Here is a 14,128-nt window from a genome sequence, read left to right as displayed (position 1 = left end):
TTTGAGTATTCTGGGTCCTTTGCATTGCCATATAAATTTAAACTCCCATTTTCTACAAAAAAAAAACAAACAAACAAAAAACCCTACTAGGATTTTTAAAAATAGGATTGTGATGAATCTGTTTGTAAGTCAGTTTGAAGATAGTTGATGTTTTAACAATATTGAGTCTTCCAACCCATTAACATAATACCTCCCCATTTATTTAACTTTAATTTCCGTCAGCAGTGTTTTATAGCTTTCAGTGTATAGGTCTTGCATCCTTTTTCAGATTTATCTTTATTTTAAAGTTTTTGGTGCTGTTTTAAGTGTTTTTTAAATTTCAACTTCCAATTGCTCATTGCTAACATACAGAAATATAATTGATCTTTGCGTATTGATCTTATATCCTGTAACTTTGCTAAACTCATTTATTAGTTGTAGTAGCTTTTGTGTAGGTTTTCTGTGTAGATAATCATGTCACCTGCATATTATTACTACTGTAACTGTTAGCATCTCCAGTAGTTTAGGGCCAATGGATGTTCTTGCCTTGTTTCTACACTTAGGGAGAAAGCATTCAGTCTTTTACCATTAAGTATGATGTTAACAGACAGGTTTTTGTAGATGCCCTTTACCATATTGAGGAGTTTCCTCTATTTAATTTACTAATAGGAATGGATGCTGAATCTTGTGAAATGATTTTTCTTTTCTGGTTTGTTTATATGGTAAATTGCATTGATGATTTTTCAAATATTAAACAAACTTTGTATTACTGATAAACTCTACTTGTATCATGATACATTACCCTTTTTATATGTTGATTGAAATTGTTAAATTGGCTTTGTTAAAATTTTGATGAGCATTTTTGTCTCTGTTCATGGCAGAGATTAGTCTATAGTTTTCTTCTCTTGTAATGTTTTTGTCTGGTTTTGGTATAATGGTTGTCTCAGAATAATTTGAAAAGTATCCCTTCCTCTTCAATTTTCTGGAAGCTTATGTAGAATTGTGTAGAATTTTTCTTTCTTAAATGTTTGATATACTTCATCAGAATGTGTTATCTGAGCCTGAAGTTTTCTTTATGGAAGTTTTCTTGTAACAACAAATCCGGTGTCTTTAGTAGATATAGAGTCATTCAGGTTATTCTTCTTGAGTGGATTTTTATCATTTGTGTCTTTCAGGGAATTTGTCCATTCTATCTAAGTTGCCAACTTTATTGGAACAAGTTGTTTATAATATTCCTTTATTCTTCTTTCATTACCTAGAGAATCTGTAGGGGCATCACTTCTCTCATTCTTGATATTGGTTATTTGTGTCTACACTTTATTCCTGATCATTCTGCTAGAGGTTTATTCATGTGATAAAGAACTAGATTCGGGGGCGCCTGGGTGGCTCTTGGAAGCACCATCTTTGCTGAGAATTCTCAAACGGGGACTGGGCACAGGCACTCAGCAGGGTACCTTTGTCAGTTAACTGTCAGTCTCCAGCTCTGGTCCTGATCTCACAGTTCCTGAGTTCGAGCCCCCCATTGGGCTTGTTCTGGCGATGTGAAACCTGCTTGGGATTCTCTCTCCCTCTCTGCCTCTCCCACTTGCTCTCTCTTTCTCTGTCTCTCAAAATAATAAATAAATAAGTTTAAAAAAAAGAATGAATCAGCTTTTGACTTCACTGATTTTCCCCCCCTGTTGTTTTTCTGTTGTCTTTTGTATTGATTTCTACTCTGGTTTTTATTTCCTTTACTCTGATTTGTTTGGATTTAAATAGCTCTTTCCTAAGTTGACGAAATTGTTTCCCATTCCACAGGGATCACTGTCCTTAAGTGCATCATGTCCAGGGTTCATATATTTTGAACAGTTTTTTAGTTGTTTCTGGAAGGAGTTTAAATCTGGTCCCTGACGCTCCCATCTTATCTGGAAACAGAAATCCACTTTGCTGATATTTTCAATGTTATCTTTTGTAATCTACTTGTGTTGTATTTGGAATGATGTTCAATATGGTCACTTCTCTGTCCAGATGAAGCTCCGAGGTTCTGCTAGTGAGTTGTAAGGAGCAAAATAGAATAATGATTTAAGTACTTTCTAGGTATTGAGCGTGTGTTAGGGGTTTAAATATGTCACCTAACTTAATCTTTATGATATGAAGTAATTGTCTTCATTATAAGATAAGGTCATTGAAGTTGAGAAGTTCAGTAATTTGCCCAAGGTCACACAGCCGTAAATGGCACACTCAGCATTCAAACTCAAGTCTGTCAGACCCAGGGACCTAGTATTGCTTTCTAGTTCATTACAGTCCCATAAAGTTGATGAAACCCTTCAGAGGTTGTTTTGCTGAGTACAAGGAGATAGCTAATAATACCAACCCAGAAATCTGCTTCTTATCTGCCCTTGCAAAGAGAGTAAGCATTTTACAACATCTAAGAAAGGAAAAACATTAGCACAGCTGGGAAGAATAGTTTTAATTGAAGTTCTGTCAGGTGACAGGAAGGAAAAGGGCTAAGAGAGCAGTTGTTAAGAAACAGAGGAAGAATGTGATTTTAGAAATGCTGGGTCAAGAAAATATTGTAACAGCGAGGTTACAGAGGGTGGAAGAGGGAAAAGGCAGAAGTTGTTCCACAGTGACATACTTTGGAAAGCTTCTGGAGCCATGCAAAAGCACATGGCCCTGACCCCTTTTGCTGTCACTGCAACCTTTCATTCCCTTCTATGAGACTCAAACAATGGACTCAAAATAAAGGGGAAAGAAAGGAATGTTTAGTACCAAACAGTGTTGCCAAGATAAAATGTTTTGGATTGATTCCCAGTGCCAAAGCACAGTGCATATTAACATTCCTTCTATATTTTTGGAAATGTGTTCTACCCACACTGGCTTTAATTTTAGTTTTTATAGATATATGGGTGTTTTGTGTTGTTTTGTTTCAATGCCCACAGTTGTGGGGTTTTTTTAACATCTATAACCTTTACTAGAGTATGAAAGCAGTATCTTCTGTGTAGATATGTTTACATTTTATGGCAGTTTTTAGCATGTGATCCTCACCTTTTATGTGACACAGTGCCTTTTTGGAGAACAACGGAATCATAGCCTGAGATGATTTGAAAGGTCATGATTTGAGCCTATTTTGTCATTGACCTGACTGACCATAGATGAAATTATTTGTAAGATGAGTCACATGATTATCTGACTCAGCTGGGAAGAATTTCCAATAATAGTTATAAAATAATGAGAATATTACAAGGGCTCATGAAGTGTAGGCAATACATTTGACAGGAAATATGTGCTACTTATTCTTTTAGAACAGTCCCCCCCCACACACACACACACACATTTCTATAGAATTTTATTAGGGAAATAGCAGTTAAGAATAGAGTCAGTTTTAAACATTAGTGCTCAATAGAAATCACTTTAATTCACTAAAAAGTAAAAGTGGACTGTATAGGAGGCCTCTACTTTGCAACTCACTGAATGCCAGGAAGTCTTCTCTGACCTTCCTATTTATAGGACCCCCTGCACACTCAGCATTTAGTTGTGATGGCTTCTCCACTCTAGAGTATGAGCTTTTGCAAAGCAAACCATGTCCTCCATTTCATATCTAAGAGCCTAGCACAGTGTTCAGCATGTTGTAGATATTTGATATTTCAGTTAATCGGTCTATTGTGAGACCTGATTCTGACCATCCATTTCTTATATCTTTAATGTGTAAACATTTGTGCCTTCGGATGTTTGAACATATGAAAAAGTAGCTAAATAGATGTTTATATGTAGCTAGAAACAAAGAAACTTTGCCTGTTTTGTTTCCTCTTTTTTAGATTTTTACTTTAAAAAGTAAGACATATTTGGGGCATCTGGGTGGCTCAGTTGGTTGAACATCCACTCTTTTTTTTTAAATTTTTTTTTTCAACGTTTTTTATTTATTTTTGGGACAGAGAGAGACAGAGCATGAACGGGGGAGGGGCAGAGAGAGAGGGAGACACAGAAGAGGAAACAGGCTCCAGGCTCCGAGCCATCAGCCCAGAGCCCGACGCGGGGCACGAACCCACGGACCGCGAGATCGTGACCTGGCTGAAGTCGGACGCTTAACCGACTGCGCCACCCAGGCGCCCCGAACATCCACTCTTGATCTCAGCTCAGGTCTTGATATCAGGGTCATAGGTTCAAGCCCTACACTGGCCTCCACACCAGGCATGAAGCCTACTTGAAAAAAAGAGTAAGACATGCTTATTCTAATAGTTCAGACTGTAAAGAGAGAGAGATATTAAAAACAGCCATCTCTATTTCCAGTCTTTGTTGTGTTATTCTTCTTCCCCCTGTCAGATATTTGTGTTCATATAAATACTATTTGTACTTCAGTATCATGGACAGTACTCTAGGTAAATACATTTGTTATACCCAATTATTGAATACTGTACTGAGAGTGAACCCCAGAATGATCCTATGGGTACAGACTGGTTGTGAGTATACCTTGTTTACCCTTGTGACATTGTGGCTGACTGGGAGCCGTAGCTTGCTGCTGCTGCTGCACCACGAGAGAATATTGTACCATGTCGCTAGCCCGGAAAAAGATCAAAATTTAAATTTTAAAGTATGTTTTCTACTGAAAGTGTATTACTTTTGCATTATCACAAAAGGAAAAATTGTAAGTCAAACCATCGTAAGTTGGGGACCATCTATAAATTACATGAGATATTCAGCACTTTATTATTATAAAATAGTCTCTGTGTTAGGTGGTTTTGCCCAACTGGAGGCTAGTGTAAGTGTAAGGGCTAATGTAAGCCCCAAGTGGGCTAGGCTAAGCTAAGCTAAGCTATAATATTCAGTAGGGTAATTGAATGCATTTTCAACTCAGGATATTTTTCAACATATGATGAGGTTTTTCGGACATATTGCCATTGTAAGTCGAGTAAGATCTATAGTGTTACATCCTGATCCTTTATTTCTCCATAGTATATTCACACAAGTGAAATTGCTAGATCAAGTAGAATGTTTTGTTTTTAATTTCAGTAGGGTTTATTTTTGTTATATTTTTAAGGATTATAAGCTTACTTTTTTTTTCTAAAACTCTTTTCAGTGTTTTTATTATTTTTATTTTTGAGGGAGACTGTGAGCAGAGCAGGGTCAGAGAGAGGAAGACACAGAATCCAGATCAGGCTCCATGCTCTGAGCTGTCAGTACAGAGCCCAATGCAGGGCTTAAACTCAACGAACCACAAGATCATGACCTGAGCTGAAGTTAGATGCTTAACCGACTGAGCCACCCAGGCACCCCATATCAGTTTACATTTCTACCAATGGTAGAGGAAAGCCTGTTTCTCCACATCCTTGGATAGCATTTAGAAATCTTTCTAACGTTTCCCAGTATGATCAGTTTAAAATGGTAAAAGGCCTTTGGGCGCCAGGGTGGCTTAGTCAGTTAAACATCCAACTTTGGCTCAGGGTATGATATTCCAGTTCGTGAGTTCAAGCCCCGCATCAGGCTCTGTGCTGACAGTGCAGAGCCTCCTTCGGATCCTCTCTCTGATCCTCCCCTGCTTGCTCACTCTCTCTCAAAAGTAAGTAAACATTTTTTTTAAATGGTAAAAGGTCTTTATTAGTATTTAACAGTGAAAAGAGAAAGGATACTGATAAGGATAAACATTTATGTACTTGAATGACATTTTACTCTTGGTTTTTAAAAACAAAACAAAAACACCTGATCCTTTCAGAGGGCCTGATAGAGCATTATAACTCTTTTTCTTGGGGTTGTGAGCTCAAGCCCCGTGTTGGCTCTAGAGATTACTTAAAAATAAAATCTTAAAAAAAAAAGAACTTGGCCCTTTCCTAACATGAAAAATGCAAGAGAGAATAGATACGTTTTTCTCTGTGCAGTTGAATAAGTAATTAATGTTTGAAACAGTCAGGTTTTAAGTGTTTTTTCCTGCTTCACTCATTTTCTTGAAGTAAGCAAGCTAGGTAATTAATGGCTTCTAATTTTCCCCAGCTTCATGCAGACCCCGAAAGAGAAGAAGGAGAAGAGTTTGAAGACAACATGGATGTTTTTGACGATAGCAGTTCCAGCCCTTCTGGCACCTTAAGAAATTATCCACTCACCTGCAAAGTTGTGTATTCCTACAAGGTGTGTATTTCTGTAACCTAGTGCTCATTTGAAATAGTGGCAGTGCTGAAGACACACATGACTGTATCTACCTAGCCCTAAAATTGGTGTTCAGTTAATATTAGAGACAATATAACATAGTGGTGAACAGTCTAGACTCTGACCTCAGACTGCCTGGATTAAAATGCCACTTACAAGCTATATGACCATACTGATTAGTCCCTTCGTCTCTGTGAGCCTCAGTTTTCTTATCTCTATTATGGAGGTAATATATAGCGCTAGTTTGAAGATTAGAAATAACACTTTATAGCAAAGTATTTAGCATAGTGCCTGGCATCTAGTAAATTTTCAGTAAATAGAAATCTTACCCTTATTATCAGTTGCCTGCTTTGGCACAGACCCTCCATTAGGATGACGCTCAAACTTGATATTAAAAGAAAATTGTTTTACAAAGCAGTTTTGTTAAACTTTACCTTTCCTAATCTTAATATGGCCACCTCTTATTTCCATAGTAAGTAGGGACCCGGATAAAAAGATGCCACAATTTCCAAACTTGATTTGGTATAATAGTTCTTAGTCTCTCTCACCCCTGCTCTGCTTTCACATAAACTTTTTACTCACACAAAATAAATTGAGTTTCACTCCCCTCATCAGTCCATTGACCAGCCCTCTTGATGCTACCTCCAAAACATACCCTGAGCCCATTCGCCTTTCACCATCTTGGTCTAGGCCATTGCTTCAGTTACTGTAAAAGAAAAAAAACATAATTGGTAGCCTTCTGCATACTTGCCTCCCTCCCAAAAGTCCATTGTCCACTTTTCAGTCAGAATTATCTTTAACACATAAAGGAGGTTATTTTATTCCCCTGTCTAAAAACCTCTTACAAGCTTTCCATCACACATAGAAAAACAGACTTTTCACTAGCGTCTATAGTGTTCAGATTGATCTGGCCCCTGACAGTCTCCCTAACTTGATGTCAGACCATTTCCCTACCCAGCCCAGTCACCACACATAAGCCACTGTGGCACCATGCTCCTTCCTGACTTGACAACTTTGCACTCACTGCTCCCTCCACCTAGAACATCTTTCCCCAAATCTTGGTTGGCTGCCTACTGCCCTTCACTGAGGCTCAGCTCAAATAGAGCCTCTCCTCAGGTCTCCCCTGACCACCTAAATATATAACTGACTTCTCATTTACCCAGCTTGTGTACACATACTCTCAGTCTCTCTCTCTCTCTCAAGATAAATAAACTTTAAAAAAAAAAAAAAGAGTACTTCTTCTTTCCTAAAAGGGCTGGAGTTCTTTTTCAAAATAAACTATTTTGATGATCTTTTGAAAATTTCAAATCTTCTGCTGAGATACTTAGAAAGGTGTTCTAGAGTATTATACAAGTAGGGTTGGGAATGTTTTCCCATCTCACATGTCAGTATGATATTTACTTTGAAGTTCCAGAATTAAAATTTAAGGTCCCTTAATGGAGAGGGTCCCAAGTGTCTGAGTGATTATAAATAGCTCACATCCATCCAACATCCCCTCTATTTACATATGCCAGGCATGTCTCTATAGTAAGCTGGACTATAAAAATCTGTTTAATCATTTAATCACTGAACAGTCACTCAGTGCCCAGTATGTGATATGTTTCAGGGATGCAAGAATTAGTGGACACAATTCCTGCTCCCTCCCCAGATGGATAGTCTGGGGGGAATAAATATTAAGCTGAAAAGTAGAGTACATATGAAAACATTTATAGCAGGGGTTAAAATGGCTAATTTTTCCTGTGATAGTTGGAAGCAATTCCATAGATGAGGTGGCATTTCAGTTAGGTCATGAGTAAGATCTTACTAGATACGGTGAGAAGGGAAAGAACCTTCTAAGCAAAAAGAATAAAAGATAAGAGACACAGTTTGATGAGAGTATGGGATGTTCAGGAAATGTTACATTCGGTGGTGGGTGAGCATCAAGTGTGGGGATTAGAGCAGCTGGAAATAAAGATGTTTGCTGTCAGAGAGTAAAGGGCCTTGGAGACCAGACTAAAGTATGACTTTTATCCTGGCTGGCAGGGACCTCTGGATGTCCTAAAATCAGATTGGGCTTTTAAGAAGGTAAACCCTGGTCGTGGTATAGATGCTATATGGGATAGATGAGAATAGAGAGAAATGAACTGTAAGCCTAATGGTGATTCCCATAGTCCAGACCAGCAAAGCAGGCCTGGATTAATGTAGTGAGGACAAAGAAACATTATATTTAAGGATTAGATTAAAAATGCTCATAACTTTTGGGGCACCTGGGTGGCTCAGTCAGTTAAGCATCTAACTTGGGCTCAGGTCATGATCTCATGGTTCGTGAATTTGAGCCCCGTGTCAGGCTCTGTGCTGACAGCTCAGTCTGGAGCCTGGTTTGGATTCTCTCTCTCTCTCTCTCTCTCTCTCTCTCTCTCTCCCTCTCTCCCTCTCCCTCTCTCCCTCTCCCTCTCCCCCCCTCTCCTCCTCTCCTCCCCTCCCCTGCTTATGCACTCTCTCTCCCTCTCTCTCTCTCAAAAATAAATAAATGCTCGTAACTTTTGACCCTACTAGCATAGATCCTAAGGAAATGATCACAGTATAGAAAATGATTTTGGACACAAGATGTTCTTTCATCATAGTACTATTTTTATAATAGCTGAAAGTTGGCAATCCAACAAGGGATTGTTAAATAAATTAACCATTCATATAACGTAACAGTAAACATAAAATATTATGAAGATAATTAAAAATTATATTAATGAAAGTTTTTTTTATGTAAGAAGAAATGATATGTTATGCCAGAAGAATAAAATGCTCGTGTACCTTAAGATTTGAGTTATGCATATTTCCAGCTTTTCTACAGTGAACATGTATTATTTTTATAATCAGGAAAAAGTATACTGTTTTCAAAGAAAATAGGAAATTTAGAGAGGTAGTGGTGGGAATGGAGGACTTGGCCGCTTCTACAGTTCTGGTCGTCCCTGGATATTAGGATTTCAGGGGGCAGTGTGAGACCACGTGTTTATTTAAAAAACATTTCCTGACCACTTGCTGACTTCAGTTGGGATAAATGAGAAGAATTACATTCCCTGCATAAGTCATTCTAGTGGGAACCCTACAAGGGCAAACAACTAAGTAGAGTGCCATGGTAGTTCTCATTAGAGAGATGTGCAAAGCCTTACAACAAAAGAAGGAAGAAGCAACCAGCTCCTTGGGAGTGGTCTGGAAAAACATATGAGCTGGGCCTCAAATCATGAGTAATTCTAATAGCTACCATTTGTGAAATACTGTATGCCTGGTACCATATTTATGTTTTTCTAATCTCTTTAATAACTCAATATGGAAGATATTATCAACAAACCCATTAAATCAACAAATATTAATTGAGTACCTTCCGTGTACCATCCTGTTCTTTTCTAAGCTTGAGGACATGGCATTGGTCAATTACAGACAAAAATCTCTGCCTTCATGGAGCTTACATTCTAATAGGAATAGAAAAGAAAACTGACGCTCAGAGAGATCTTATGAACACTTGCCCTTAGAAACAGACTGAAACCGGACTTGAATCCACAGTAATCTAAATCTGTTTGCCAGATGGGAAAGAGAGCAGGGCCTGCTGGAAAAAAGAAACAGTCTGGTAAAAGCATAGAGGCAAGGAATAACATGGTGTGTTCAGAGAAGAGGCGATAGTGTATGGGGCCAAAGCTTTGAGAAACCATGGTGACCAAACTCTGTAGAGTCTTGAGTTGCCATGCAGAGGACGTGACCTTGTCAAGTGGAAGCATTGATTACTGTGTGGGGTTGGTGTCTGCTGATATTCTATAACAGCACTGAACAACTTGCATGGACCTCCCTGACTTTTTTACAAGGGCAGCGGTATACTTAAAGGTGTTCTTATCCTTCCTGCTTTGGTTCTCACACACACTGAAGTCAGGTTGTGTTGTACTTTTTAAGTCTTACCGTGGAATTAAGGAAAATGTTTTTGTTATATGGGTGCCTTTTCCTGGCATAGTCAAAGCATAGTGTGTTTTTGGATTAGTGAAGAAATCCCACTGGAAAAGCTATCATGAATCAATGAGCCTTTTATCCTCATGTTTTGAGATCAGAGGTAATTTACTTAAAATTCTGGTCCTGGAGTATTTCTGTGACTGGTCAGCCATTTTCAATACTATTTTAACATCTCAAGCAGCTATGGCAACATCCAGAATCTGGGTTTAATAAAGTATTATAATGTACACAAAATGGGAAATGAGGCTTAGTAACGTGACCCATTTTCTTGCCTTACTTTTTGCTTGTGTAACCTGGAGATACTTTACACATTGAGATTGTGAGATTTGAAAAACTGTAGGGTCTTAACAGTTTGGTTATATAGTTGTTACTAATCTTGGGACTTCGGGAATGCTTTTAAGACTGCTCACCAGAGAACCAGAAGATGCTAGCAGGCCCCGCCCTGTTACATGTGACCGGCAAGTCTCTTTAGGAAACAAAGCCACACAGTTTCTCTCCAGCCTCTCTGCTGAGCCCCTTAGAGGTTGCGCTCAGATTCTGCAGTCTCGGGAGCAGTATCTGGGTGGCCAGCGCTAGTGAACTCCTGCGTCAGAGACCATAAAACCATCACAGTTAGCATCCTGTACAAAAGCATCTAAGTGGATCAGCCCATTCTCCACAGTTAAGTTAGAGCATAATAAATCCAAATTGTGGACGATCTCAGCCATTTTCTTTCCTGCAACTCTAATTCTCCTGGCCATTGTTTATCGCACAGTGATTCCAGATCAGTTCTAGGCGCTGCTCAAGCTGTCATCCAATCCATGTACATAGTTCTCTGCATTTTCACGGCCTGTGCTTCCATGGTAGCCCTCCGGTGCCGTTCTAATTCAGCGCTTGCTCCTGTGCCTGTGCTTCACAGATCATCATGGTTCTCAGCTTATTCATCCCACATTGACTCCCTCATCCTCCCCAGAATGGCAGGATTGTCATTTTGAAGAAATGGAGGCATCAAGAAGTTGAATAACCAATAGAAACAAGCTGGAGCTGGAACCCTGGTCCCCTGCTTCCAGCAGAGTGCTGTGTTCACTGCACCTGATTGTCTCTTGAGGATTCCGTTTCTCCAGTTTTTGCTGTGGCTTTATTTTGTTTAATTTTTTAAAGTAAAACTTCACCTCATTACGATAGTTTTACAACACTTAAATTTTTATGTTTGGTATGTTTTTCAAAATCATTTCAATATTTTGATCCCCAGTTTTTGTTATGATCAGCGCACATCTGCTCTTTATCTAACCTTTTTAATTTTGTCCATGACCATCCTACATTGCAGGCTTCTCAACCAGATGAGTTGACCATTGAGGAACATGAGGTGTTAGAAGTGATTGAAGATGGAGATATGGAAGACTGGGTAAAGGTATATTCCTTTGCTCATATCGCCCCTTCTTGTGACATTTTAGGAGTTTGTTTTGGTTCTTGTTTTGCCCTGTCCAGATTGTGTGTGCAAACCTATTTTGTCACATGTCTTTTACTCAGGCTCGAAATAAAGTTGGCCAAGTGGGTTATGTGCCAGAAAAGTACCTACAGTTTCCCACCTCGAACAGTCTACTGAGCATGCTGCAGTCCTTGGCTGCTTTGGACAGTCGGTCACACACATCCAGCAATTCCACGGAGGCCGAGCTCGTTTCAGGCAGCCTCAACGGAGATGCCAGTGGTAAAGACTGAAACAAGGCACTCTTTATTTGGTCACATTTTGGCCTAAACGGTATTGCCCTGGAGTCAGCCTTCCGTAGGTTAAAAAGCATATCTTTATTCCTATTCTATGATATATTTTCCATAATTTGGTCACATTTATCCTGTAGGGTAGAACCCTGAAGTTGATCTTCAGTGAGTAAAAAAAATTACTCTTACTCTGTATGATCCTCTTTTAGTTGCCACGTGAGCATAGGGGTGGTTGCAAAAGGAACCTGGCTGTCCGTGTTCTTACTGCATTTTCTCCCTCTTCCTACCTAGTCTGTTTCGTGAAAGCACTTTATGACTATGAGGGCCAAACAGATGATGAGTTATCCTTTCCTGAGGGGGCAATCATCCGAATCCTGAACAAAGAAAACCAGGATGACGATGGCTTCTGGGAAGGGGAATTCAGTGGGCGGATTGGAGTCTTCCCATCGGTGCTAGTGGAAGAACTTTCAGCCTCAGAAAATGGTGACACTCCGTGGATGAGAGAGATTCAGGTACATGAGAGGGGAGGAAGCTGAATTAAAAGGTGGTTAAAGAAAATGACTCCCAAGAGGTGGCTGACCCATGCAAACACAGGCTGCAATCTCAGCCCCACCTCCCCACTCCAGTCCTCGGTTGCCACGTTTATGCAAAAAATTGGGTTTGGAAAAGCAGAGACTCATCAACCTGGCTCTTGGGTAATGGCCATATAACACCTCCATTTGCCCACTTTCTTTTCTCTGAATCAGTTAACCAAAATGATAAGTTGTATGTGACATACAAAAAAGTGGTTTGGTAGAGAGAAAGAAACCAGAGAGGGAATTTATTGTCTCTGCAGTTAGTTTATATAGTAAAAATACTGCCTTCTGTCCACCACTGTCAGAGCCTGCCTGCCAGTCCATTTCAGAGGACTAATGGCAGAGCCCCATTATACTCATATGGCTCTAGGCTCAGCTGATCATAGCAAAACTTGCCTTTACGGGAAACCCTAATTCAGATCTGTCATAGCAGGTGTGGCAGGCCCAGGACCATAAGGAACATGTCTCCCCATCTTGTGTGTGTGGTATTGTGAACACTTAGTTTGACATTTACAAAATTTGGGGAAGTCGAAAACAGCCAATTATTTTCTTAACACAAAAAAATAGAATTTGTCCCCTTTTTTTTCTTCACTAGATTTATTTCATTGACTGATTTAGTGTGTTTTCAGTAGAACTCTAGAGAATGGTTTGACTAAAATCAGTAGTATAATGAGCTCTCTGAGGAGAAAAAGTTAAATGCATCACAAAATTGGGATTTGTGGTGGTTATTCTAAGTTCATGTGCTTCTGATGAGGCTGACCAAAATTGTTGATAGTCATAACTTAGCTGCAGAGAAAAGTAACATGTCTGAATTAGGGAAGCCAACTTGCCTCTCAAGCTTCCTGAGGTGAGCACTTTGTAACCTCTTTCCTTTGTGGCAGATCTCTCCTTCCCCCAAGCCACCAGGCTCCCTGCCTCCACTGCCGCTGTATGACCAGCCTCCCAGCAGCCCTTACCCCAGCCCCGATAAGAGGAGCTCCCAGTACTTCCCACGCTCTCCCTCAGCAAATGGTAAGGGTTTTCCTGGGCATGGATCTAAATACATTTTTATTCAGAAATCCACATGTTTACCTGAAGAGCAAACAGATTTGTTATTAGCATTTTTATTGCCCAACAACACAAATAAAATGAGCTTCTTGATTCCCTCCCTTAGAAAACAGCTTCCATACCGAATCGCTGGGATGCTCACAGGCACCAAGGCATACTCCTGAGACCTCATATGGCAAACTGCGACCCGTAAGTCTCTTATCTTACCTGTTATAGAATTCAGTTCTTCCAAATTGAAAGTTAGCAGTTAATGTTTCCCTGTGGCCTCTGTGTTATGCTGATTCCCCCACGCAAGGATCATATGAGTTTGGGAAGATAAAAAGAGCTCTTGAAAATGAAGTCTGTAAAAATACACGCAGGGGCACCTGGGCGGCTCCGTCAGTTAAGCATCACGCGGAGCCTACTTGGCATTCTCTCCCCCTCTCTTTCTGCCTCTTCCCCTGCTCGAGTGCTCTCTCTTTCTCTCTCTCAAGATAAATATTTTTTAAAAACTCAACACATCTTGGAAGGTCTAGTCTAGACTGGTAGGTTTTTTTTTTACTGAGCTATGGTGAGATAGCTATGAAAGGTGTATTTAAATTATAGCAAGCATTAAAGTGGTCTAAGTGTGAAACAAGCAGTTTTTTCCCAGCAAACATTTATTGATAAATTATTTTGCAAGCTTATATTTCTCTCTATGAGGAACACAGAGATGAAATGAGATATACTTCATGTCCTTTTGAAGTTTAAGAGCTTCTATTCTC

At 39.6% G+C, this 14,128-nt stretch overlaps 1 protein-coding gene and 1 long non-coding RNA gene across 5 annotated transcripts in view; one reads left to right on the top strand and one right to left on the bottom strand.

The window, feature by feature from the left end:
- Positions 1-14,128, top strand: part of FCHSD2 (FCH and double SH3 domains 2) — a 310,380-nt gene that overhangs the window by 292,565 nt on the left and 3,687 nt on the right. For all 4 annotated transcript variants that reach the window (XM_040489259.1, XM_040489261.1, XM_040489257.1 and 1 more), the window contains 6 exons: positions 5,944-6,078; positions 11,375-11,458; positions 11,578-11,755; positions 12,055-12,275; positions 13,220-13,349; positions 13,492-13,574. In XM_040489259.1, coding sequence (XP_040345193.1) covers positions 5,944-6,078; positions 11,375-11,458; positions 11,578-11,755; positions 12,055-12,275; positions 13,220-13,349; positions 13,492-13,574 — 831 coding nt within the window. The remainder of the gene's footprint in view (positions 1-5,943; positions 6,079-11,374; positions 11,459-11,577; positions 11,756-12,054; positions 12,276-13,219; positions 13,350-13,491; positions 13,575-14,128) is intronic.
- On the bottom strand, positions 4,126-11,582 carry LOC121039244 (uncharacterized). The gene is made up of 4 exons (XR_005794657.1): positions 10,479-11,582; positions 6,752-6,802; positions 4,429-4,514; positions 4,126-4,158 (listed from the first exon to the last, which is right to left on the bottom strand). It is a non-coding gene; the product is annotated as an uncharacterized LOC121039244 (long non-coding RNA).

The sequence above is a fragment of the Herpailurus yagouaroundi genome, unplaced genomic scaffold (assembly GCF_014898765.1).
Source record: "Herpailurus yagouaroundi ecotype Mexico unplaced genomic scaffold, PumYag 180, whole genome shotgun sequence".
Taxonomy (NCBI): domain Eukaryota; kingdom Metazoa; phylum Chordata; class Mammalia; order Carnivora; family Felidae; genus Herpailurus; species Herpailurus yagouaroundi.
This window is presented reverse-complemented; position numbering and strand designations above follow the sequence as displayed.